The 27,855-nt window shown below is 49.9% G+C and overlaps 1 protein-coding gene across 5 annotated transcripts in view; it reads right to left on the bottom strand.

The window, feature by feature from the left end:
* LOC147114004 (deoxycytidine kinase 2) overlaps positions 1-27,848 on the bottom strand; it is a 34,092-nt gene extending 6,244 nt beyond the window's left edge. The window contains exons 1-6 of one of the 5 annotated variants that reach the window (XM_085995494.1): positions 27,818-27,848; positions 27,614-27,671; positions 6,269-6,521; positions 4,462-4,749; positions 2,406-2,521; positions 1,435-1,628 (exon numbers count right to left, since the gene is read on the bottom strand). In XM_085995494.1, coding sequence (XP_085851620.1) covers positions 1,435-1,628; positions 2,406-2,521; positions 4,462-4,720 — 569 coding nt within the window. In that variant the 5' untranslated portion in view covers positions 4,721-4,749; positions 6,269-6,521; positions 27,614-27,671; positions 27,818-27,848. The other 4 variants (XM_085995493.1, XM_085995496.1, XM_085995495.1 and 1 more) reach the window with 4 other exon arrangements.
* Positions 27,849-27,855: the final 7 nt, after the last annotated feature.

Here is a 27,855-nt window from a genome sequence, read left to right as displayed (position 1 = left end):
AGCCAGGGCGTTTGTGTGGTGGCTGGGAATCGATAAAGAAATCGAGGATATGACCAAGAGATGCACAGGATGCCAGAAGGTCCAAAACTCTCCACCACAGGCCCCGCTACATCCATGGGAGTGGCCCTCATCTCCATGGCAACGGGTACACATTGATTTCGCTGGTCCATTTATGGACTCAATGTTTCTAATCGCTGTGGACACCCATTCGAAATGGCCAGAGGTCATTAAAATGTCCTCCACCACCACAGAGAAAACTATTGCAGTCCTAAGGACCATCTTCGCCAGGAATGGGTTGCCAGAACAGATCTGTTCCGACAATGGCCCACAGTTTGTGTCTGAGGATTTCCGGAGGTTCCTGAAGAATAATGGGGTGAAACATTACACATCTGCCCCATATCATCCAGCCACAAATGGATTGGCTGAGAGGTTTGTTCAGACCTTTAAAAAGGCCATAAAGGCAATGTATAATGACGACATACCACTGCAACACAAGGTGGATAACTTCCCGTTTGCTTACCGGAATGTGACACATGCAGTAACCAACCAAACTCCAGCCGTACTGTTTTTCAACCGGAGACTAAGATGTCGCTTGGTTTTGCTCAAACCAAACATAAGACGAGATGTTGAGGATAAGCAGTTCCAGCACATAAAGAGAAGCCAACCAGGAGCTTCAAGATAGGGCAACCAGTCTTGGCCCGCGACTACCGAACAGAAAAATGGCAGCCAGGCACGATACGCACACAGCAGGGACCACTAATGTACACAGTGGACGTTAGAGAGAGCATCGCGAGACGCCATGCTGACCAGATTCTAGAGTCACAGGAACAAGCCAAACCTGTACCACAAGCATGTGCACCTGGTAATGAGCCCGAAGTACAGATTGCGTCTACCTCAGAAGCAGGGGTATTGGAAGCTGACGAACCAACCAATGACAATGAGCCAGAATTGACTCCACCGCCAGAACAGGATACTCGAGAAAGGCGCTATCCAGTCCGGATCAGGAAGCCTCCTCAAAGACTGAACTTATAAATGACTATTCCAGTTGATGTATATATTACTGAGAAAATTGTAATTGTAATGAGTTATTATTTAGTTGTTAAATGAATGTTATGTACTGTTTATCTAAAAAGGGGAGGAATTGTTGTGTATGTCCCTTTAAGGGAATAACTGGTCTTAGACTGCAGTACCAGCAGTGACCACCCCTGTATAAAAGGCCCTAGCAGGCTTCTGTAGTTTCAGTTTCAAGCTGCCTCTTGTTCAGTAAAGTACCCGTTGAACTGTTCTCCCGAAGTCAGTGTATTATTGAGGCGCGGACTTTACAATAAACACAGGCAATTAATTTATAATTTTATAAAAGGAATCCAATGTTTACACAAAATGTAATTTGGGTAGCTTTAGATCACCTACTCACACTAGAAATTTGTGTCTCACCTGTCACTGTATACAGATCTTTCAAAGAACTGCACAGGATGTTCTGCATCCCGAATTTTGGAGGAGAATGGTTTAAGCTGTGCCCGAACCCTACTCAGGCAAGCATAGGTTTGAAATGTGTATGCCCATCTACTTGGCTTGTCATAGAGCATCTGGAGGAGATTGCCACCACTCTTTTGGGATGTTGAAAGTTCCTGTTAGGAAAATCAAAACCAAAAATAAGCTAGAGAAACTTTACCAAAATCCATATGCCACAAATTCTAAGTAATTCAACCAAATAGTGCTGCATAGTAAAAGGTAACTTGAATACCAGTCTCACAACCAGACAACAATCTCGATCAAAGACATTCACATTAGCAATAGGAGTTTGCAACCTAGCCATTTCAACTTGCAGAGCCAAGAAGCGTAGCATTGGCTGCAAGACACAAACTACAGCTGTCTCTCATTCTGCCAGTACACTTCACACCTAATCTTGAGCCGTCTTGTCTCCACTAGTCCTATTACCATCTCGTCTGGTTTTGAATACCTCTTAATGTCTCTTTACTTCTTTTGTTCTATCACAGCCCTGCCTTCGATCTATTTCATTTCCTTTCCAGTTTTGAAAAAGGGTTTTCACCCGAAACGTCGACTCTAATTTCTCTCCACAGATGTTGCCTGGCCTGTGGAGTTTTTCCAGCATTTTCTGTTGTTATTTCGGATTTCCAGCATCTGCAGTATTTTGCTATCGTACTGAAAATACAGTATAGTTTTTTGCCCCAAATTGTAGGAGCTGGAACTACTATTTCAGAAAACCTTTAAAGCAGACAGTGAAAACACCATTTACTGTGACCTACCCCCACTCCCACTTCTTAACTGCAACTTATTTTCCACGAGGGGTAGAGAATTGTGTCTACAAAAAGTAGCATTTCCAATAATCATTATCTAATCAAGAGTTGAAGGACAATTTTTTGAATTTCATCTTTGTTAAATACCTGGAATTCATTTTCAGTTGTTTGTACATTACACCATTTCGCAATAGGTTCAGGAACAACTTCCCATTCTTCACTGGCTCTTTCCAACATAGTAACAAAAGTAGATTTCCCTGCAGCTATTAAAATATAATAGAATAAATTAAATGAATAACTTATCACAAGTAAAATCTTATCACAATCATGCATTGGTAAATGTTTAATCCCAGTGGCACAGAATTTGCGGTTGGGATGGCAGCAGCGCTTGCTGTCATTCCACCTTTGAAACTGACTGCATCTTGTTGGTGCATGATGCAGAAGTCTGTCAATGACAGCTCCGAAACTGGCTGGGCGGTGCATCCCCCCCAAACCCCAACCCACAGAGCTGGCAATCAGTGAAATCTCGTAAATCATTGAAACGGACGAAAACTTTGGCACTTCCGCAGTAAGTACGTTGTTGAATTCCCCACTAAGAGTTAGACCCAAAAAGGATTTAGGTGCAACTGGAGTTTTAACAGCATATTGACTGCTAAACAAATGTTAAGGGCCTGGAAAAATAATTTTAATTTTGTGCAGTGAAATCTGTCCATTTTAATAACAATTTTAATTTAAGAAACTTTTCAAAAAAATGTTTAAAGTGAATCCAACTTTTTTAGGTTTGTCTTTTCCCCCTGTGAGAGCCCCAATTTTTCTTTTGCTCACGCTAAACTCCCCGCCCCCCGCCAAGTTAGAATTTTAAAGGGTTACTCACTTCCTTGTTCGCGGTCTGTGAGAATTCTGTCTTTTGATTGGCTGCTTAGACAGCCTGTTGACGTCACAGCAGTTCGAACAAGGGGACCCCCCATTAAGTTCAATTGAATTGAAGGTCAAAAAACTGAAGTAGTTCTCCACACGGATTGTAAAATCCTTGTGCGGATTCTAGGCCATTAGCCAACAGCTGAAGAAAATGTATATTCAGCCAAAAGATTGAAACTCAACAAATTTACATGTCAACAAGATTTTTAACAATACACACTTTAATCCCTACATTTCAGGTGCAGCCACTTATTCGCTGGGCAAATGAGCAACCGAGACAATCAATGGTGAGGAAACAGCAATGTCAGGAGGACCAAAGTGCGCCCCAATTTTCCTCCTATGTACACCTTCACAAATAAGTTAGCCGATTTCAGAAAAAAAAGTAGGGTGCGGTTATAATACCAATGCAAAACAGTCTACAGTACAACTCAGAAGTCATATTCTAATCTAGCTCCCAAACAACCTGCAGGAGAAGCGTGTTGTGTGCACGGCAGTTCAGTCTGAATTCAGGCATCAGATTGTTCAGAGAAATTAGCCAACAGGTAGGAAAGCTTAAAATGTACCTGCAGTTGAAAATAATTGGTCACCACAATAGATGATCGTGAGGAGTTATTAGAAGGAAGATACAAATTTGCACGTAATGGTATTGTATGCCTGGGCGTCAGAATAACTAATTGCCAAGGACGAAATTGGTATAAAGCTACGAAAACTAATCATTTGAAATAGCAAGCTATTTCACAACATAAAATGGGGGAAGATGTGATAATTCTGTCTGTATCGAAATGAAAAACCATTCACATAACTGACAGCGAAAGATTTCCCGCGCAATTAGTCAGCCGGCTGTAAGGGAGTGCGAACACCGCCACTAAATACAGATTCTCACCCCGGAATGAACGCACTCGATCAATTTGTAATTATTCAAAAAATTATATTTGAGGAAATAAACTTGTTTAAAACCTTCCACTTCAGGTTCACATCACAAAACAAAATAAGGGGACCCTTCATCCCGCCAAAACACATGGCGCCAATTCCGCTTCTTAATCCCATTTAAAAATTCAAAATCGGTAAAAGTACCAAACCCCAAAGAGGAGTTTACAACCTTATTTGCATTTTCTGTTCAGACCCAGCAATACTCATTCGAGAACCTGTCCAGACATTATATTTTAAAGCTATACAACCATCATATTTGCATTTTCTGTTCAGACCCAGCAATACTAATTCGGGGTCCAGTCCAGAAATTGTGATTTTTTTTTTTTAAAAGCAGTAACAGCAATATTTCACTCACCAATATTTCCTTCAATTGAAATCTTCCTCGCTCTCTTTTCAAAGCTGTCGTCGAAATCGGGACTGCCGCACATTCTTTTCGGAGGGGTCGCCATGGTCTTTGTGGGCGATTCTGCAGCCTCTTGTTCTCGGCACTGGAAATGTTTGAAAGTGGCGGGTTCCGCTTCAGATCGGGCTCGCATTTGTACTGCCGCAAGGCAGTGCCTCTCATGGCCGCGCCTCCCTGAAGGCGTAACTCTGTCCAAGTGCGGAAGCACCATTTCACGGACATTTATTCATTGCAGTCAATCTTTTAAAAGAAAAAAAGACTTGCATTTATATAGGGCTTTTCATGACCACAGGACGTTCCAAAGTGCTTTACAGCCAATGAAGCACTTTTGAAGTGTAGTCACTGTTGTAATGTAGGAAGCACAGCAAGCTCCCACAAAGGGCAATGACCAGATAATCTGTTCCGCGATATTGATTGAGGGATCAAGATTGGCCAGGACACCTGTGCTAACTGGATAGCAAAATATTGCAGATGCTGGAAATCCGAAATAACAACAGAAAATGCTGGAAAAACTCAGCAGGCCAGGCAACATCCGTGGAGAGAGAAATAGAGTCAACGTTTCGGGTCAAAACCCTTCTACAAACCTCTAACTCCCCTGCTTTTCTTCGAAATAGTACCATGGGATCTTTTGCATCCATCTGAGAGTGCAGACGGGACCTCAGGTTAACGTCGTATCTGAAAGATGGCACCTCCGACAATGCAGCACTCCCTCGGTACTGCACTGGCCTGTCAGCCTAGATATTTGTGCTCGAGTCTCTGGAGTGGGACTTGCACCCACAATCTTCTGACTCACAGGCAGGAGTGCTACCAACTGAGCCATGGCTGACACTAAATTACACAATTAAGACAACACTGGGTTGTCCTGTGTCATTAACCTAGATAAAATAATCTAACAAAAGTGTCCCCTTTTAAAGGGGCACAACTAATAGTAAACTAAATCATACCAAAGAAAGGAAACTATCAACTTAAGTAAGAATATTATTTTCTGACAGTGAAATTGAAATGGTGGCTGCCTCGTTTCCACCCACTTCTGGTGTGGAACGCAGCAGCCACCATTTTTGTCAGGTCAGCATCACTGCCATTTCCTGCGCTTGCTCCAGATATGGAAATGAGCCAAATCGTGACATCAATCAGCGTGCAATGCTGAATTAGCACACAATCTAATATTTTGGACACCACCGCTCCCGTCAACGCCCTCTGCAAAGCACATAGGGCAGAACGTGCAGGCAGCAGTTCAACGGACCCCCTACCTGCACTTCTTAAAGGGACACAAGTAACTTTCAGGTAAGTTTAGATTTTTGCTTTTGTAATAGTTTCTTTACATTTTATTGGAGTAGTGGCTTGGTGTAATTCATTAAAAAAGTTATTGAAATATGAAGGCAGTCCTGCAGGATGTTTGCAAGGCTTTGGTTCTTAAGAGATGGCCTCTGAGAACACCACTTCATGGAGATGGAGCAGAGGTAGCAAAGGGGTTAAGCTGCTCGCAGAGGGGGGAAGAGGAGGAAGTGGAAGGAAGCAACCCAGACAGCCCCTTTCTGGCCGGGATATCCAGGATGGAATCATCCGCTGGCGGTACCAGTGAACACAACCCCAGTTCCCCTTTCAACATTTGTCCCACACTTTACCTTCCCTTTGTTACTGATCATCACAGCGTCCTCTTGGCCACAATGCTTAAATAAAAGCCATCACAAAGCAAACTTTCCAATTCAACTTTATCCATATACACTTCCAATATTACATCAAAAAATCAACTAATCACCCTTGTGCATTCCTTATTGACTGTCTTGCATGTGCCTTTGCCTATCCTAGTGCTTTTATGCAGTACAATCCCAGTGGCTGCAGCATGGCTGGTAGAAGGCTGCTGACTTTCAGTGGAGGACGTTGCAGATGGCCTTGCAGGCCAACCTCGGAGCTGGTAGCTAGTAGTGTGAAATCGAGTGATGGTGTTTCCTCCTCTTCTTCACTCTCCTCTCCCTCTTTTTGTTGACCCACTGGCTGGGATGGCTGGATGTCTTGGGTGTCTGAAATAAGGAAGGCACAGGGGTAGAGTTGTGGTGAGGGGAAGAGGGTAAAGCAAGAGGTGCATACTTACACCATGTGCAGCTTGTAAATCAGAAGAGCATATTGGATGAGAGGGAAGTGGGATGCGAGGGGGATAACGTCGGAGGAGACCAGCATCTTGTATTCTTTCAGCCCCGTCGCTGGCCAAAGGCTCAGCCATGCCCCTGCTAAGAACGGCCAGCATCATCTCCTCCAAGGGGGTGTGCCTCATGTTTGGTAGATTGTTGGTAGGTGAGTGATGGCAGGTGTGGTGGGGGGGTCATGCATTGAGCAGTGTGTGAGGATAGTGGTGCAGTTGGTAGGAGATGGCTTTTGAAGAGGCAGTCATTGGCGTTGACCACTCGTCTGAGGTCATGAAATTTCTTTGGGCACTGGAGCCAGGTTCTAGGGGCGACGCTGCATGCAGTGACCGCCTCGGTGATCTGATCCCACATCCTTCTTTCTGGAGGGCCTTCTGGCCCCCTGTGGGTAGAGGAGCTTTCTTCCAGTGTTGACCCCCTGCACAAAGCTCAAGTAGTGCGTCCGAGACCCTGGCTGCCTTTTCCCTGGCCTGTTGAGCCATTTGGGTTAGTGCTGAAGCATTTTTACCATTTTTCGTCAGCAGAAGGCAGCTCATCTTTAAGAGGTGCAGACTGCCTTTAAGAGGCACAGGCTAGCTTTAAGTAAAGCAAGCCTTGTTTGAACAATGCGAACTTCGGCCCCCTGCTGAGTGCAAAGCCTGTTAGCTGCGCTCTCAGCGCTAGGCTGTACACTACAATCATTATAACTAGCAGGCAGCACGAAGTTGATGTACTGGCTGCGCTCCTTGAATGGGCACGGGCCTATCTCGCATCATGGTGCTTATATTTTTGCTTATCCAATTTCTAGGCCTCAGTGTCTGCTAAACATTCCAGTTGCAGTCAATCTAAATGTTTATTTCTCCAGCTGAAAAATGCCAACCCGGAAAAATGCCAGTCCTAAAAGCAGTCAGGAGAAAAATACAAGCCTGCTCTTTAATTCCTATTCTTATAGGAGTAATTGTGCTGAATGAAATCAGTATTTATAGGGAAATGGTGTTCGGGAAATTGACGGGATTGAAGGCCGATAAATCCTCAGGGCCTGATAATCTACATCTTAGGGTACTTAAGGAAGTGGCCCTAGAAATAGTAGATGCATTGCTGGTCGTCTTCCAAAATTCTATAGACTCTGGAACAGTTCCCATGGATTGGAGAGTAGCTAATGTAACCCCACTATTTAAAAAAGGTGGTAGAGAAAAAACGGGGAATTATAGACCGGTAAGCCTGACATCGGTAGTGGGGAAAATGCTAGAGTCCATTATAAAAGATGTAATAGCAGAGCACTTAGAAAACAGTGATAGGATCGGAGAAAGTCAACATGGATTTACAAAAGGTAAATCATGCTTGACTAATCTACTGGAATTTTTTGAGGATGTAACTGGTAGGATAAGGGAGAACCAGTGGATGTGGTGTATTGGACTTTCAGAAGGCTTTCGCTAAGGTCCCGCATAAGAGACTGGCGTGCAAAGTTAAAGCACATGGGATTGGGGTAAGGTACTGACTTGGATAGAAAACTGGTTGGCAGACAGTAAGCAAAGAGTTGGAATAAACAGGTCTTTTTCCGAGTGGAAGGCAGTGACTAGTGGGGTACCGCAGGGATCGTTGGTAGGACCCCAGCTATTCACAATTTATATTAATGATCTAGACGAGGGAACTAGATGTAATATCTCCAAGTTTGCAGATGACACAAAGCTGGGTGTGTGTGCTGTGAGAAGGATGCAGAGAAACTCCAGTACGATTTGGACAGGTTGGGCGATTGGGCAGATGCATGGCAAATGCAGTATAATGTGGCTAAATGCGAGGTTATCCACTTTGGTGGCAAAAACAGGAAGGCAGATTATCTGAACGGCAATAGATTGGGAGAAGGGGAAGTGCAACGAGACCTGGGTGTCCTTGTGCACCAGTCGCTGAAGGTAAGCATGCAGGTGCAGCAGGCGGTTAAGAAGGCAAATGGTATGCTGGCCTTCATAGCGAGAGGATTCGAATACAGGAGCAAGGATGTCTTGCTGCAGTTGTACAGGGCCTTGGTGAGACCACACCTTGAGTATTGTGTGCAGTTTTGGTCGCCTTATCTGAGGAAGGATGTTATTGCCATGGAGGGAGTGCAGCGAAGATTCGCCAGACTGATACCTGGGATGGCAGGAATGACGTATGAAGAGAGATTGGGTCGATTAGGCTTATATTCGCTAGAGTTTAGAAGAATGAGAGGGGATCTCATTGAAACTTATAAAATTCTAACAGGACTAGACAGACTAGATGCAGGAAGGATGTTCCCAATGGTGGGGGAGTCCAGAACCAGGGGTCACAGTCTAAGGATAAGGGGTAAGTCATTTAGGACAGAGATGAGGAGGAATTTCTTCACCCAGAGAGTGGTGAACCTGTGGAGTTCTCTACCACAGAAGACAGTGGAGGCCAATTGATTAAATATATTTAAGAAGGAGTTAGATATATTTCTTAAGGCTAAGGGGATCAAGGGATATGGGAAGAAAGCAGGGACAGGGTACTGAATTTGGATGATCAGCCATGATCGCATTGAATGGCCGAGCAGGCTCGAGGGGCCGAATGGCCTACTCCTGCTCCTATCTTCTATGTTTCTATGTAAATACAGAGCGCAAGAGTGGGAGCAGCGGTATAAAGAGCGCCGAGAGCGGGAGCAGCGGCACAAAGAGCGCGAGAGTGGGAGCAGCGGCACAAAGAGCGCGAGAGTGGGAGCAGCGGTATAAAGAGCGCCAAGAGCAGGAGCAGCGGCATAAAGAGCGCGATAGTGGGAGCAGCGGCACAAAGAGTGCCGAGAGCGGGAGCAGCGGCACAAAGAGCGCTGAGAGCGGGAGCAGCAGCACAAAGAGCGCCGAGAGCGGGAGCAGCGGCACTAAGAGCGCCGAGAGCGGGAGCAGCGGCACAAAGAGTGCCGAGAGCGGGTGCAGCGGCACAAAGAGCGCGATAGTGGGAGCAGCGGCACAAAGAGCGCCAAGAGCGGGAGCAGCGGCACAAAGATAGCCGAGAGCGGGAGCAGCGGCACAAAGATAGCCGAGAGCGGGAGCAGCGGCACAAAGATAGCCGAGAGCGGGAGCAGCGGCACAAAGAGTGCCGAGAGCGGGAGCAGCGGCACAAAGAGTGCCGAGAGCGGGAGCAGCGGCACAAAGAGCGCCGAGAGTGGGAGCAGCGGCATAAAGATAGCCGAGAGTGGGAGCAGCGGCACAAAGAGTGCCGAGAGTGGGAGCAGCGGCACAAAGAGTGCCGAGAGTGGGAGCAGCGGCACAAAGAGCGCCAAGAGTGGGAGCAGCGGCATAAAGATAGCCGAGAGTGGGAGCAGCGGCACAAAGAGTGCCGAGAGTGGGAGCAGCGGCACAAAGAGCGCCAAGAGCGGGAGCAGCGGCATAAAGATAGCAGAGAGTGGGAGCAGCGGCACAAAGAGCGCCGAGAGCGGGAGCAGCGGCATAAAGATAGCAGAGAGTGGGAGCAGCGGCACAAAGAGCGCCGAGAGCGGGAGCAGCGGTATAAAGAGTGGAGAGTGGGAGCAGCGGCACAAAGAGTGCCGAGAGCGGGAGCAGCGGCACAAAGAGCGCGATAGTGGGAGCAGTGGCACAAAGAGCGCCGAGAGCGGGAGCAGCGACACAAAGCGCCGAGAGCGGGAGCAACGGCACAAAGCGCGCGAGAGCGGGAACAGCACTGGAACGAGCAGACCTGGTGGGAGCACAGCGACAGCGAGCAGTTAAAAGGAGCAGGCCCGAGCGGCAGCAACTCAACAGAGGCAGTTTTTGAAAAAAGTGACTTCAGAGTAAAAAAAGTGACGTCAGCACAAGGGAAGGAGCTGATTGGTGGGTAGCTGGTGAGTGTATTTTGTTTAAGTTTTAAGTTTATTTCTGCTGGGTTAGCTCTTAAGTCTATTAAATAGAGGCATGGCAGGGCAGCTCAGTCCCATGGAGTGCATATCCAGTGCCATGTGGGAAGTCCTGGACGCTTCGCATAGCCTGGATGACCACATGTGTGGGAAGTGTCGCCAGCTACAGCAACTCGAGGTCCGGGTTTCGGAGCTTGTGCGGCGGCAGGAGTCACTGCAGTGCATCCGCGAGGCTGAGAGTCACGTAAATAGCACGTTTCTAGAGGTGGTCACCCCGCAGCTTAAGAGTATGCAGGCAGAGAGGGAATGGGTGACTGCCAGACAGGAGGACCAGGCAGGCAGTGCAGGAGGCCCCGGAGTACATTGCACTCTCCAACCAGTATTCTGTTCTGAGTACTGGTGAGGGCGATGGTTCCTCTGTGGAGTGCAGCCAGAGTCAAATCCACGGCACCACGGGTGACTCAGCTGCACAGGGCGGGAGAAAAAAGAGTGGTAGAGCAATAGTGGTAGGGGATTCAATAGTTAGGGGAGCAGGCAGGTGTTTCTGCGGCCGTAGACATGACTCCAGGATGGTATGTTGCCTCCCTGGTGCCAGGGTCAAGGATGTAATTGAGCGGCTGCAGGACACTCTGCAGGAGGAGGGTGAACAGCCAGAGGTCGTTGTCCATATCGGTACCAACGATATAGGCAGAAAGAGGGATGAGGTCCTGCAGGCAGAGTTTAGGGAGCCAGGAGAGAGATTAAAAAGCAGGACCTCAAAAGGTAGTAATCTCTGGATTACTCCCGGTGCCACGTGCTAGTGAGTACAGGAACAGGAGGATAGAACAGATAAATACGTGGCTGGAGAGATGGTGCAGGAGGGAGGGCTTTATATTCCTGAGGCATTGGGACCGTTTCTGGGGAAGGTCGGACCTGTACAAGCCGGACGGGTTACACCTCAACAGAGCCGGGACCAATATTCTCGTGGAGAGGTTTGTTAGTGCTGTTGGGGAGGGTTTAAACTAGCTTGGCAGGGGGATGGTCACCAGCATATTGGAGTAGAAAAGAGGAATAAGGTGCATAAAAGAGGGAGTGTGTTAGATAGTACTAGAGGCGGTAGTAGTACCATATTAGATAGGAGCAGATTAAGAAAAATTCAAAAATGGGTTTAGAATGCATGCACGTAAACGCACAAAGTGTGGTGAATAAGGTTGGTGAGTTACAAGCACAATTATCCGTCTGGCAATATGACATTTTGGCAATAACGGAAACGTGGCTTAAAAATGGTGGGGACTGGGCACTTAATATTTAAGGGTACAAGGTGATCAGAAAAGATAGGGAAGGAAAAAAGAGAGGTGGGGTGGCAGTGCTGATTAAGGAAGACATTGTAGTGTTGGAAAGGGAGGATGTTCTTGAGGGGACAAGGACAGAATCCATTTGGTTAGAGTTGAGGAGCAAAAAGGGTATGATCACACTATTGGGGGTATTCTATAGGCCTCCAAATAGTGAGAGGGAGGTAGAGGAGCAAATCTTCAGGGAAATCGCAGAGATATGCAAGAGCTATAGGGGGAAAAATTCAGTTGTTTGCGCCTCCCGTTAGCGCCTTAAGAGGGTGCCAAGTGGGGCGCAAAGCAACTAGCGCCCGGGCGCAGCGATGTTTGTGCCGCTCACGAAATTAACTAGACATTTTGCGGCAGCGCTAAACACTACCGCCACGTTCTCTTGCGCCCGCAGATCGTGACGTCAGTCGAGTGCACAACGCCCCGTTAGCGCCCCGGACCGGAAATTGAGTGGCGCCCCCTGCCTTACCGCCTGCCACTAGCAACGACAGGTTGAGGGGAGCGTTATGCTGTCAGAAAGGGACTAGGGGAGCGCTATTTAAAGGCGACCACTTCCTGCCTTTTTTTGTCGGTGACATTTTTGCACCACGCATTCCTAGAGAGAGAGAGAGAGACTTCTGGAGAGATTCAACGCTGTGAGGAGGAGTTTTGGGTACTGAGCAGCACTTTGCAGGTTGGTTTTGATTTGCCCTTCCTTGTATCGATTTAGAAGAGACTATGGGGTCTGCACTCTGAGCTCTTTCCCTGGTTCTCTCCATTGTTCTTTCCAGCAGATTTGATGTACAGGTCTCTCCAGGCTGAGATTCAGGCCGAGAGCCAAGGCTGCAATGAGCAGGATGTGAATGGAGAGTAAGATCAACCCTCCCCTTTAAGATAAAAACAGAAAACGCAGGAGAAACTCAGCAGGTCAAGCAGCATCTGTGAAAAGATAAACAGAGTTAACGTTTCAGGTCGATGACCATTCATCAGAACTCCCCTTTAAGAATTGGACGGTGCCAGTGTGTCTGTGTTCCATTGCTGACTGACATCACATGAGCTTTGCCAGCGCTGTGAGGTAGCGCCTCGCTCCTCAGCCTTAGCGCCTTGAGAGGTGTGTAGCGCCTGATCTAGCGCTCCAATCACCTCCAGGGGCGATAGAGGCAAATTTTGCAGTCGGAGGCGATAATTAGCGCTGGGCTAATATTATCGCCTCAAAATGGGCGATACCGACTTTTTCCCCCATAGAGTTTTGATATTGGGGGACTTTAATTACCCAAATATTGATTGGGATAATGCTAGGGTAAAAGGAAAGGAGGGGGAGAAATTTCTGAAATGTGTTCAGGAGAATTTCCTTGACCAATATGTTCTTGGCCCAACGAGGAAGGAGGCATTGCTGGATCTGGTGCTGGGGATTGAGGTGGACCAGGTTGACCAAGTGTCTGTGGGAGAACACTTGGGTACGAGTGATCATCGTATCATAAGATTTAGATTAGCAATGGAAAGGAACAAGGAACAATCTAGAGTGGAACTTCTAAACTGGAATCGGGCTAACTTCAATGGGATGTGAAAGAATCTAGCCAGGGTAAAATGGAAGCAGACTGACAGGAAAAACTGTAACGGAACAATGGGTGATCTTTAAGGAGGAGATGTTCCAAGTACAGGCTAGGTGCATTCCAACAAGAGAGAAGGGTAAGGGAACCAAAGCAAGGGCTCCTTGGATGACGAGGGAGATAGAGAAGATGATGAAACAGAAAAAGAGGGGGTATGATGCATGTCAGGTTAATTCTTCAAGGGAGAACCAGACCAAACACAATAAGTTGAGAGGGGATGTGAAGATGAAAATAAGGTTGTCAAAGAAAGAATATGAGAGTAGAATGGCGGTTAACATTAAAGGGAACCCAAAAATCTTCTACCGGCATGTAAACAGTAAGCGGGTAGTAAGAGGCGGGGTGGGGCCTATTAGAGACAAAGAAAGTGATAATATGCTTAGAGGCACAGGGCAAGGCTCGAATACTCAATGAGTACTTTGTATCGGTGTTTACTAAGGAGGTGGATGCTGACAAAATATCGGTAGAAGTGGAAAAGCAATGGAAGGGGTGAAAATTGATAGACAGGATGTACTAGAAAAGCTGGGTATGCTTAGAGTGGACAAGTCGCCTGGTCCAGATGGCTTGCATCCCAGGTTGCTAAGGGAATTGGGGGAGTAGATAGCAGAAGGGCTTGCCATAATTTTCCAATCTTCCCTAGATGCGGGGGAGGTGCCTGAGGATTGGAAAGTGGCAAATGTGACACCATTGCTCAAGAAAGGGTGTACTCTTTTGATTGGTGCACACTAAAACAAATAAATTGGAACTAATATAACTTTAAATGAAAACTTAACAAATTAAATTAAAATTGTATTGGCCGGGGTGATGATGCACTCCAGTCCAAGAAAGGGTGTAAGGACAATCCTAGTAACTACAGGCCAGTCAGTTTAACATTCAGTGGTGGGCCAAGCTTTAGAAACAATAATCAAGGAAAAAATTAATGGACACTTGGAGAGGTTTAAGCTAATTAAGGAGAGCCAACACAGATTTGTAAAAGGCAGATCGTGTTTGACTAATCTATTTGAATTTTTTGATGAAGTAACAGAGAGCATTGATGAAGGGAATGCAATGGAAGCTGGATTTTCGGAAGGCGTTTGACAAAGTACCACACAGAAGGCTGGTTAACAAAATTGAGGCTCATGGAATAGGTGGGTCAGTGGCAGCTTGGATAAGGAATTGGCTTAAGGACAGAAAACAGTGAGTTGTGGTAAATGGCTGTTTTTCAGACTGGAGGATGGTAGACAGTGGTGTTCCCCAAGGGTCAGTGCTGGGGCCACTGCTTTTTTTGATGTATATAAAAATGACCTGGATATTGGAATGACAGAATCACAGAAACCTCACAGTGCAGATAGAGGCCATTTCGGCCTATCGAGCCTGCACCGACACATATCCCACCCGGTCCCTGTAACCTCTACACCAACACATATCCCACCCTATCCCCGTAACCCCACATATTTAATCCCCCTAACACTAAGGGTCAATTTTTATCATAGCCAATCAACCTAACCCGCACATCTTTGGACTGTGGGAGGAAACCGGAGCACCCGGAGGAAACCCACGCAAACACGGGGAGAATGTGCAAACTCCACACAGACAGTCACCCGAGGCCGGATTCGAACCCGGGTCCCTGGCGCTGTGAGGCAACAGTGCTAACCACTATGCCACCGTGCAGAGTAGAATTTCTAAATTTGCCAATGACACCAAACTTGGGGGTGTGGCAAACAGTGAGGATGATACCAATCGACTGCAACAGGACATAGAAAGGCTAGCAGAATGGGCAGACAAGTGGCAGATGGAATTTAATAGAGAAGTGTGAGGTGATGCATTTTGGCAGAACGAACAGGGAGAGGCAATATACACTTAATGGCACAGTTTTACAGAGTGTGCAGGGACAGAGGGACCTGGGAGTTAATGTGCATAGGTCCCTGAAGGTGACAGGACATACTGAGAAAGTGGTTAACAAAGCATATGGGATCTTGGGCTTCATAAATAGAGGTATTGAGTACAAAAGTAGAGAAGTTATGCTGAACCTTTATAAAGCACTGGTTCGGCCACAACTGGAGTATTGCGTCCAGTTTCTGGTCACCACACTTTAGGAAGGATGTGAAGGCCCTTGAGAGGGTGCAGAGGAGATTTACCAGAATGGTTCCGGGGATGGGGGTTCTTAGCTACAAGGACAGGTTGGAGAAGCTGGATTTATTTTCATTAGAGCAAAGGAGGTTGAGGGGTGATTTGATAGAAGTGTACAAGATTATGACGGGTTTGAATAGGCTAGACGGGGAAAGGCTGTTCCCACTAGTTGATGGTACAAGGATTAGGGGACACAGATTTAAGGTTTTGGGCAAGAGATACAGGGGGCACGTGAGGAAAATCTTTTTTACACAGCGAGTGCTGATGACATGGAATTCGCTGCTGACGGAAGTGGTGGAAGCGGAGACACTCAATGTTTTCAAGGGGAGACTGGATAGGCACTTGAGGGAAATAAACTTACAGGGCTACGGGGATAGAGCAGGAGAATGGGACTGACTGGATTGCTCTACAGAGAGCCAGCATGGACTCAATGGGCCGAATGGCTTCCTTCTGTGCCGTTATGACTATGGGGTAAAAATTGGGTCGTGCCCCCTTTGGGGCACTAACTTCGCTGGGGCACTAAAAAATTAGCGCCCCCACACCCGAAGTTCACTGGTAGCACCCCAAGAGGGAGGCGGGGTGCTGCTTGAAGCGCCCCGCCTCTCTTGGGGCACTACGAGTAAATATCACGGCGGTGCTGCGGCACATTGTGCCGCGGTACTGCAGGCCTTCCTCCCCTTATTAATGGGGAGGGGCCTAGCGCAGCGTGACCCGGGGCCCAGCTGGGCCACCAGGGATTGGCGTGCCGGCAAAAGAGCCCGGCACTCAAGAGAAGTGCCGAGCTCAGGGAGCGCAGCCAGCATTCCACGGGGGGGGCTTTACAGGAGGCCGGGGACAGCAACAGGGTCAGGTGCTGGCAAGTGGCCAGCAACAAAAATGGCCACCCGGCACCTCCCCTTTAATTTGCGCCGTCGGTAAGTCATGGGGCGCTACCGAAGATCGCAGTGCCGCAGGGCGCTAACGGTTACCGCCACCATTAACCTCCCGCTGAATTTCGCAGGAGGCAGTGGCGGTGCCACGCCCAGGCGCTAGTTGCTTTGTGCGCTCTTAGGGCGCTAACGGGAGACGCAAATCAACCGGCTTTTTCCCCCCCGTGACTCTTTCAAAGGTGTTTTTACTTCCCAGCTCCATTCCTATCTCCGTAGAAGTTCCCTGTTCAAATCACGCCTATCTAGTTTCTGCTCAGGCCAAAGTCATGAATAATATCATTGAATAATAATTGGAAGCAAATTGAAATTGGAGAGCACCTCTACCGTGCAGAGGCTGACCGCCAACTCCCTGACACCTCCTCCTACCTTCCCCTGGACCATTACCCCACCACCGAACATCAAGCAATCATTTCCAAGACTATCGCCAACCTCATCTCCTCAGGAGATCTTCCCTCCATGGCCGCCAACCTCATAGTCCTCCAACCCCACACAGCTCGCATCTACCTCCTTCCCAAGATCCACAAACAGGACTGCCCTGATAGACCCATCGTATGTTGGCCTTCGTAGCAAGAGGGTTCGAGTACAGGAACAAGGATGTCTTGCTACAGTTGTACAGGGCCTTGGTGAGACCGCACCTTGAGTATTGTGTGCAGTTTTGGTCGCCTTACCTGAGGAAGGACGTTCTTGCCATGGAAGGAGTGCAGCGAAGATTCACCAGGCTGATACCTGGGATGGCAGGAGTGACGTATGAGGAGAGATTGTGTCGATTGGGCTTATACTCACTGGAGTTTAGAAGATTGAGAGGGGATCTCATCGAAACCTATAAAATTCTGTCAGGCCTGGACAGACTAGATGCCGGAAGGATGTTTCTGATGGCCGGGGAGTCCAGAACCAGGGGTCATAGTCTAAGGATAAGGGGTAAGCCATTTAGGACTGAAATGAGGAGGAATTTCTTCACCCAGAGAGTGGTGAACCTGTGGAATTCTCTGCCATAGAGGGCGGTGGAGGCCAGTTCATTAAATATATTCAAAAAAGAGTTGGATATATTTCTTAAGGCTAAAGGGATCAAGGGATATGGGGAGAAGGCAGGGACAGGGTACTGAATTTGGATGATCAGCCATGATCTCATTGAATGGCGGAGCAGGCTCGAAGGGCCGAATGGCCTACTCCTGCTCCTATCTTCTATGTTTCTATGTTACCTGTTCTTGCCCCATGGAACTGATTTCTTCCAATCTCAACTCTTTTTTCTCCCCTTGTCCAGTCTCTTCCCAACTACATTCGCGACTCTCCCGATGCCCTCCGCCACTTTAAAAGTTTCCTGGCCCCAACCGTCTCCTCTTCACTGGACGTCCAATCCCTCTCCACTTCCATCCCCCACCAGGATGGCCTGAGGGCGCTCCGCTTCTTCCTTGAACAGAGGCCCAACTAGTCCCCATCCACCACCACCCTCTTCCGCCTGGCTGAACTTGTTTTCACATTGAACAACTTCTCCTTTGACTCCACTCACTTCCTCCAAATTAAAGGTGTTGCTATGGGAACCTGTATGAGCCCTAGCTACACCTGCCTTTTTGTGGGATATCACAGAAACCCCACAGTGCAGATAGAGGCCATTTCGGCCCATCAAGCCTGCACCGACACATATCCCACCCGATCCCTGTAACCCCTACACCAACACATATCCCACCCTATCCCTGTAACCCCACGTATTTAATCCCCCTAACACTAAGGGTCAATTTATCATAGCCAATCAACCTAACCCGCACATCTTTGGATATGTGGAACGTTCTTTGTTCTAGTCCTACTCAGGTCCCCTCCCTCACCTTTTTTTCTGGTACATTGATGACTGTATTGGTGCCATTTCCTGCTCTTGCTATGAACTAGAAAATTTCATTCACTTTGCTTCCAATTTCCACCCTTCCCTCACCTTCACATGGTTCATCTCCGACTCTTCCCTTCATCGACTTCTCTGTCTCGATTTCTGGGGTTAGGCTATCGACCAACATCCACTATAAGCCCACTGACTCCCACAGCTACCTGGACTACACTTCCTCCCACCCCACTTCCTGTAAGGACTGTATAGAAACATAGAAGATAGGAGCAGAGCAGGAGTAGGCCATTTGGCCCCTCTAGCCTGCTCCGCCATTCAATGAGATCATGGCTGATCATCCAAATTCAGTACCTTGTCCCTGCCTTCTCCCCATATCCCTTGATCCCTTTAGCCTTAAGAAATATATCTAACTCTTTCTTGAATATATTTAATGAATTGGCCTCCACTGCCTTCTGTGGTAGAGAATTCCACAGGTTCACCACTCTCTGGGTGAAGTAATTCCTCCTCATCTGTCCTAAATGGCTTATCCCTTATCCTTGGACTGTGACCCCTGGTTCTGGACTCCCCGGCCATCGGGAACATCCTTCCTGCATCTAGTCTGTCTAGTCCTGTTAAAATTTTATAAGTTTCAATGAGATCCCCTCTCATTCTTCTAAACTCCAGCGAGTATAAGCCCAATCGACCCAATCTCTCCACATACGTCATTCCTGCCATCCCAGGTATCAGTCTGGTGAATCTTCGCTGCACTCCCTCCATGGCAAGAACATCCTTCCTCAGATAAGGCGACCAAAACTGCACACAATACTCAAGGTGTGGTCTCACCAAGGCCCTGTACAACTGCAGCAAGACATCCTTGTTCCTGTACTTGAACCCTCTCACTACGAAGGTCAACATACCATTTACCTTCTTAACCGCCTGCTGCACCTGCATGCTTACCTTCAGCGACTGGTCCTCAAGGACGCCCAGGTCTCGTTGCACTTCCCCTTCTCCCAATCTATTGCCGTTCAGATAGTAATCTGCATTCCTGTTTTTGCCACTAAAGTGGATAACCTCGCATTTATCCATGTTATATTGCATCTGCCATGCATCTGCCCAATCACCCAAGCTGTGCAAATCATACTGGAGTTTCTCGGCATCCTCCTCACAGCACACACGCCCACCCAGCTTTGTGTCGTCTGCAAACTTGGAGATATTACATCTAGTTCCCTCGTCTAGATCATTAATATATATTGTGAATAGCTGGGGTCCAAGGACCGATCCCTGCTGTACCCCACTAGTCACTGCCTGCCACTCGGAAAAAGACCTGTTTATTCCAACTCTTTGCTTCCTGTCTGCCAACCAGTTCTCTATCCAAGTCAGTACCTTACCCCCAATCCCATGTGCCTTAACTTTACACGCTAATCTCTTATGCGGGACCTTATCAAAAGCCTTCTGAAAGTCCAAATACACCACATCCACTGTTCTCCCTTATCTATTTTACCAGTTACATCCTCAAAAAATTCCAGTAGATTAGTCAAGCACGATTTACCTTTTGTAAATCCATGTTGACTTTGTCCGATCCTATCACTGTTTTCCAAGTGCTCTGCTATTACATCTTTGATAATGGACTCTAGCATTTTCCCCACTACCGATGTCAGGCTTACCGGTCTGTAATTCCCCGTTTTCTCTCTACCACCTTTTTTGAATAGTGGGGTTACATTAGCTACCCTCCAATCCATGGGGTACTCTTTTGGTTGATGCTTAAACAATTTTGACTGTAAATTAAACAAACTTCAACTGAAACTTAAACAAATCAAATTAAAATTGTGTTGGCCGGGTTGATGATGCACTCCAGTCCCCGCGGCGCCCACCGGTCGCGGAAATACTCAAGTGCGCCGGCGGACACCGCGTGCTCCATCTCCAGGGCCACCCGGGCGCGAACATGGCCGCGGAAGAGAGGCAGGCAATCTGGCTGGACGACCCCCTCGACCGCCCGCTGCCTGGACCAATTGATGGCTCTCTTGGCCAGGCCCAGGAGCAGTCCCACGAGGAGGTCCTCCAACCTGCCCGCTCCCCTCCGCACCGGGTGACCGTAGATCAAGAGCGTGGGACTGAAGTGCAACCAAAAATCGAGGAGCAGCCCCTTCAAGTAGTGAAAGAGGGGCTGCAACCTCTCACACTCGGCATAAACGTGAAACACAGACTCCTCCAGGCCGCAAAAAATGCAGGCGGCCTGGGAGTCCGTGAACCTATTTAAAACCATATTGCACGGGACCGCTCCGTGCAACACCCTCCAGGCCAAGTCCCCGATGGAACAAGGGAGGACTCCCGCGTAGAGAGCCCTCCATTGGGGACCTCCGCCTCCGCCGGTCGGCAAGACGCTACGCCAAGGCGTGTCCGGACGGCAGACAAAGATGGCAAAGTGGAGAGTGTGCAGGAGCAGCCCGTACAGGAAACCCCTCCGCGCGGAATGAAAAGGCACGGAGGGTATTTCCTTGAGACGGCTCAAATTGTGAGGCGCCGGCTCCCGAGGGGAGTTTTGGGGCCGGGCGCCGATGAGGAATTCCGTCCGAACGGGGGTAAGCTCGGACGGGATCGCCCCACGTGCTTGAGCCGCCTCGATACACCTACTGGAGCCGGGGCCCAGTGCCACTTTCACCGACTCGATGGCTTTGACCGCGAGCCGGACGTTGGCCCAGGACAGGCGCCACGCCAGCTTCTCCGGCGCCATCCAGCCCGCTCCTCCGCCATCGAGCAGGTCCCCGACTCTGGTCACCTTGCCAGGCACAGCCCTGCCCTCCCCCAGCCACCCGAACCCGCGGTCGTGGAGGTGCGGATTCCTGAGCAGCGGGTCCCGAAGGAGAGCCGCCGCTCCTGACGGGGGAGAGCTCCGCCTGGAAGCGACGTAGTTCCAAACCCATAGCAGTTCCTGGTAGAAGACAGGCAGCTCCCGCAGGCCGGCACGCCTGCCGCCCACTTTCACAAACAGGAGCTGCGTGTCGTAATTGAGGCCGTGCAGCTGGCGGAAGAAATACGTCGCCAGCGCACACCATCTCGGAGGATTCTCGACGTACAGGTATCTCTGCAGCGTCTGAAGACGGAAAGTCGCAGCCTGGGTGCGAAGGCACACCAGTGCCTGACCGCCCTCCCTAAGCGGGAGACTCAGAACCGCGGCAGAGACCCAGTGCTTCCTTTTGTCCCAGAAGAAGTCGATGAGCTTCTTCTGCATCTTGGCGGCAAACGCAGGGGGAGGGATCAAAGTGACCAACTGGTACCACAACATGGCGGCCACCAGCTGGTTTATGACCAGCGCTCGACCCCTGTAGGACAACACTCGGAGCAGTCCTGTCCAGCGTCCTAGGCGAGCGGTGACTTTGGCCTCCAGCTCTTGCCAGTTCGCCAGCCAGGCGTCCTCGGCAGGGCTAAGGTAGACTCCCAAATAGAGGAGGTGCGTGGTGCTCCAGGCGAAAGGCCTGAACTCCTCCGGCAGGGAGTCCACCCGCCACTGACCCACCAGGAGTCCGGAACATTTCTCCCAGTTGATCTTGGTGGTGGATGCGTCCGAGTAAATCTGCTGGCATTCCCGCATCCTCCGCAAGTCAGCGGGATCCGTGACCGTGAGGAGCACGTCATCGGCGTAAGCCGAGAGAACCACCTCCACGCCCGGCTCTTGCAGAGCCAGTCCCGTCAACCTCTTCCGCAAGAGGCGCAGGAAAGGCTCCACGCAAACGGCGTATAACTGACCGGACACGGGGCATCCCTGACGCAACCCCCTCCCGAAGCGAAGGGGCGCCGTCAAGGACCCATTAACTTTAATCAGACACTCCGCGGCGGTATACAGAAGTCGGATCCGGGCGACGAAATGTGTCCCGAACCCGAATGCGCGCAGAGTCCCGAAGAGATACTCGTGATCCACCCTGTCGAATGCCTTCTCCTGATCCAGGGAAAGGAAGGCGACCGACAGACCAGCCCTCTGGGAGTGGTGGACTAGGTCCCGGACCAGATGGATGTTATCGTGGATGGTCCGGCCCGGGACCATGTAGGACTGGTCGGGGTGGATCATGTGGGCCAGCACGGTGCCAAGGCGAGCAGACATGGCCCTGGCAAAGATTTTATAGTCCGTGCTGAGGAGGGAGACCGGGCACCAGTTCTTAAGGAGGCGGAGATCGCCCTTCTTAGGCAGCAGGACAATGATCGCCCTGCGCCAAGAGAGGGGCATCTCCCCGGTCGCCAAACTTTCCCCCAGGACCCGCGCGTAGTCGCCCCCCAAGACGTCCCAGAACGCCCTGTGGAACTCCACGGTCAGCCCGTCCAGCCCCGGGGACTTTCCCCTGGAGAGCTGGCGGAGGGCGCCGGTCAGCTCTGCCAGGCTTAGCGGAGCGTCCAATTTTTTGTCGCCCTCCGGCTGACCTTCAGCAGGTCCTCCCACAAAACTCTGCGCGCATCCTCGCTGGACGGATCCGGAGAGAACAGAGCCCCGTAATAGGCGCGGGTCTCCGCGCTGATTCCCTCCGGATCCGAGACCAGAGATCCGTCGTCGGCCAGCAGCCCCAAGAGCTGCTTACGGACGCCCCGTTTTTTTTCCAGCGAGTAGAAGAAGGGGGAGCCGCGGTCCAGGTCCCGCAGGAGCTGGATCCGCGACCTCACGTACGTGCCTCGGGACCCGACGAGCTGCAGGTCCTTCAGCGCGCCCTTCTTCTCTTCGTACACCTTCCGTAGGGCCGGGTCCTCGACGACCTGACCGAGACGGGACTCCAGGTCGAGCACCTCCTTCTCCAACCGCCCGACCCGGGCCTCCCGCCTCTTGGTCGACCCCTTCGCATACTCCTGACAGAAGAGACGGACGTGAGCCTTGAATAGTGGGGTAACATTAGCTACCCTCCAATCCATGGGAACTGTTCCAGAGTCTATCGAATTTTGGAAGATGACCAGCAATGCATCTACTATTTCTAGGGCCACTTCCTTAAGTACCCTAGGATGTAGATTATCAGGCCCTGGGGATTTATCGGCCTTCAATCCCGTCAATTTCCCTAACACCATTTCCCTACAAATACTGATTTCTTTCAGTTCCTCCCTCTCATTAGACCCTATGTTCCCCGACATCTCTGGGAGGTTATTTGTGTCCTCCTTTGTGAAGACAGAACTAAAGTATGTATTTAATTGGTCTGCCATTTCTTTGTTCCCCATTATAAATTCCCGATTCTGACTGCATTCCATTCTTCCAGTTTCTCCACCTCTGCCGCATCTGTTCTGATGATGCCACCTTCCATACCAGTGCTTCCGATATGTCTTCCTTTTTCCTCAACCGAGGATTCCCCTCTACCGTAGTTGACATGGCCCGCAACCATGTCCGTTCCATTTCCCGCACTTCTGCTCTCACCCCTTCCCCTCCCTCCCAGAACCATGATAGGGTTCCCCTCGTCCTCACCTTTCCCCCCCACCAGCCTCCACATTGAACGGATCATCCTCCGCCATTTCCGCCACATCCAGCATGATCCTACCACCAAACACATCTTCCCCTTCCCCCCCCTTTCAGCATTCCGAAGGGACCACTCCCTTCGCGACCCCCTAGTCTACTCCTCTGTCACCCCCAACACCCCTTCCCCTTCCCACGGCACCTTCCCATACAAGCGCAGGAGATGCAACACATGCCCTTTTACCTCCTCCCTTCCCACTGTCCAGGCTCCAAACACTCCTTCCAGGTGAAACAGCGATTTACTTGTACTTCTTACAATTTAGTATACTGTATTCGTTGCTAACGATGCGGTCTCCTCTACATTGGGGAGACCAAACGCAGATTGGGTGACCGCTTTGCGGAACACCTCCATTCAGTCCGTAAGCATGACCCCGAGCTTCCCGCCGCAGAGTGTCTGATTAAAGTTAACGGGTCCTTGACGGTGCCCCTTCGCTTCGGGAGGGGGGTGCGTCAGGGATGCCCCATGTCCGGTCAGTTATACGCCATTTGCGTGGAGCCATTTCTGCGCCTCTTGCGGAAGAGGTTGACGGGACTGGCTCTGCAAGGGCCGGGCGTGGAGGTGGCCCTCTCGGCTTACGCCGATGACGTGCTCCTCACGGTCACGGATCCCGCTGACTTGCGGAGGATGCGGGAATGCCAGCAGATTTACTCGGACGCATCCTCCGCCAAGATCAACTGGGAGAAATGTTCCGGACTCCTGGTGGGTCAGTGGCGGGTGGACTCCCTGCCAGAGTTCAGGCCTTTCGCCTGGAGCACCACGCACCTCCTCTATTTGGGAGTCTACTTTAGCCCTGCCGAGGACGCCTGGCCGGCGAACTGGCAAGAGCTGGAGGCCAAAGTCACCGCTCGCCTAGGATGCTGGACAGGACTGCTCCGAGTGTTGTCCTACAGGGGTCGAGCGCTGGTCATAAACCAGCTGGTGGCCGCCATGTTGTGGTACCGGTTGGTCACTTTGATCCCTCCCCCTGCATTTGTCGCCAAGATGCAGAAGCAGCTCGACTTCTTCTGGGACAAAAGGAAGCACTGGGTCTCTGCCGCGGTTCTGTGTCTCCCGCTTAGGGAGGGCGGTCAGGCGCTGGTGTGCCTTCGCACCCAGGCTGCGACTTTCCGTCTTCAGATGCTGCAGAGATACCTGTACGTCGAGAATCCTCCGAGATGGTGTGCGCTGGCGACGTTTTTCTTCCGCCAGCTGCACGGCCTCAATTACGACACGCAGCTCCTGTTTGTGAAAGTGGGCGGCAGGCGTGCCGACCTGCGGGAGCTGCCTATCTTCTACCAGGAACTACTATGGGTTTGGAACTACGTCGCTTCCAGGCGGAGCTCTCCCCTGTCAGGAGCGGCGGCTCTCCTTCGGGAGCCGCTGCTCAGGAATCCGCACCTCCACGAACGCGGGTTCAGGCGGCTGGCGGAGGGCAGGGCTGTGCCTGGCGGGGTGACCAGGGTCGGGGACCTGCTCGATGGCGGAGGAGCGGGCTGGATGGCGCCGGAGGAGCTGGCGTGGCGCCTGTCCTGGGCCAACGTCCGGCTCGCGGCCGAAGCCATCGAATCGGTGAAAGCGGCACTGGGCCCCGACTCCACTAGGTGTATCGAGGCGGCTCAAGCCCGTGGGGCGATCCCGTCCGAACTTACCCCCGTCCGGACGGAATTCCTCATCGGCGCCCGGCCCCGAAACGCCCCTCGGGAGCCGGCGCCTCACAACTTGAGCCGTCTCGAGGAAATACCCTCCGTGCCTTTTCATTCCGCGCGGGTTTCCTGTACGGGCTGCTCCTGCACACTCTCCACTTTGCCATCTTCGTCTGCCGTCCGGACACGCCTTGGCGTGGCGTCTTGCCGACTGGCGGTGGTCCCCAATGGAGGGCTCTCTACGTGGGAGTCCTCCCTTGTTCCATCGGGGACTTGGCCTGGAGGGTGTTGCACGGAGCGGTCCCGTGCAATAAGGTTTTAAGTAGGTTCACGGACTCCCAGGCCGCCTGCATTTTTTGCGGCCTGGAGGAGTCCGTGTTTCACGTTTATATGGAGTGTGAGAGGTTGCAGCCCCTCTTTCACTACTTGAAGGGGCTGCTCCTCGATTTTTGGTTGCACTTCAGTCCCACGCTCTTGATCTACGGTCACCCGGTGCGGAGGGGAGCGGACAGGTTGGAGGACCTCCTTGTGGGCCTGCTCCTGGGCCTGGCTAAAAGAGTAATCAATTGGTCCAGGCAGCAGGCGGTCGAGGGGGTCGTCCAGCCAGATTGCCTGCCTCTCTTCCGCGGCCATGTTCGCGCCCGGGTGGCCCTGGAAATGGAGGACGCGGTGTCCGCCGGCGCGCTTGAGTATTTCCGCGACCGGTGGGCGCCGCGGGGACTGGAGTGCATCATCAATTCGGAAAACCAAATTTTAATTTGATTTGTTAAGATTTAGTTGAACTTTTGTTTATTTACAGTCTAATTGGGTTTTTTGGGTTCAAACTAAAAGAGGACCCCGAGCTTCCTGTCACCTTAATTCTCTGTTCCACTCCCACTCTGATCTCTCCGTCCTCAGCCTCTTACCCTGTTCCACTGAAGCTCGAGGAACAGCACCTCATCTTTCGATTAGGCACTTTCCAGCCTTCTGGACTCAACATCGAGTTCAACAATTGCAGACTATAACCTCAGCCCCTATATATTTTTTTCTCACATAGCAGCTGTTGATGGTTCTGTCATCATCATTTACACCTCATCTAGAGTCATCTTTTGTTTCTTACCTTATCCCATTACCATCTCCTTTTGCCTTGCACCATCATCTCTTTTCTTTTTTTCTCCTGCTTTCCAGCCTATCACAGACCTTCCCTTTGTTCTTTCCTCCCCATCTCCGTCCCTGCCCCACACTTGCTTAAAAATGTTACTTCTCTAACCTTTTCCAGTTCTGACGAAGGGTCATCAACCCGAAACGTTAACTCGGTTTCTCTCTCCACGATGCTGCCTGACCTGCTGAGTGTTTCCAGCATTTTCTGTTGTTATTTCGATTCCAGTGCACTCCTGGCTGGCCTCCCACATTCTACACGACATAAACTTGAGGTCATCCAAAACTCAACTGCCCCATCCTAACTCGCACCAAGTCCCGTTTATCCATCACCCCAGTGCTCACTGACCTACATTGGCTTCCTGTTAAGCAACGCCTCGCTTTCAAAATTCTCATCCTTGTTTTCAAATCCCTCCATGGCCGCGATCGCCCCTTCCTATCTCTGTAATCTCCTTCAGCCCCACAACCCCCCGCCAAGGTATCTGTGCTCCTTTAATTCTGCCCTCTTGAGCATCCCTGATTATAATCGCTCAACCATTGGTGGCTATGCCTTCTGTTGCCTGGGCCCGAAGCTCTGGAATTCCCTGCCTAAACCTCTCTGCCTCGCTACCTCTCTTTCCTCCTTTAAGACGCTCCTTAAAACCTACCTCTTTGACCAAGCTTTTGGTCACCTGCCCTAATTTCTCCTTCTGTGGCTCAGTGTCAAATTTTTTGTCTTTTAATACTCCTGTGAAGCGCCTTGGGATGTTTTACTACGTTAAAAGGCGCTATACACAAGTTGTTGTATGAATTTTATTTGGATTTCGGCAGCTAAGTCGGATACAATTATATTCCATGCATTGTTCTATTATCTCTTATCTGCACTCCAAACCAGATATTATTGTAGTTCTTTTCAAATGTGTTCGTTAGAAGCTACAATTACTCATTTTGGGTCAAAATATGACCCATTTTAATGCTCCTCCACAGCTCCACATATTTAAGTCGATTTGCAAATCATCACATAAATCTTACTCCTACTCTCTCCGTGATGTTAACAGCTGTGCCAAATAAAATGTTACCTCGAAATCGTTACGTTTGTTAAGAACACAAGGAATTCAGCATTAATCTTAACATTAAATCAAATTATTAAAAGACGTTACGTGTGTCCTGAATCTGATTACCTTTTTTTCCTCCACGAGAAACAATAACTTTTATAGCAAATCGTAGGCAACCATCCAGCTTTAAAAAAAAAACGGATTTGTTACATTATCAATTTGTCTGAATAAACTCCAAAAAGCTTGTATTTTAAAACTATCTCATTGGTTTTTTAAACAGACGGAGACAATGGAGAAGGAAAGTGCCATTAACAATTATAGGAGCCATACTTCCCAAGCCGCACCGCGCCTTTCGGTGGCGTTCACTT

This window comes from Somniosus microcephalus, chromosome 8 (genome assembly GCF_052327205.1).
Source record: "Somniosus microcephalus isolate GS21.2 chromosome 8, FLI_Smic_1.0, whole genome shotgun sequence".
Taxonomy (NCBI): domain Eukaryota; kingdom Metazoa; phylum Chordata; class Chondrichthyes; order Squaliformes; family Somniosidae; genus Somniosus; species Somniosus microcephalus.
This window is presented reverse-complemented; position numbering and strand designations above follow the sequence as displayed.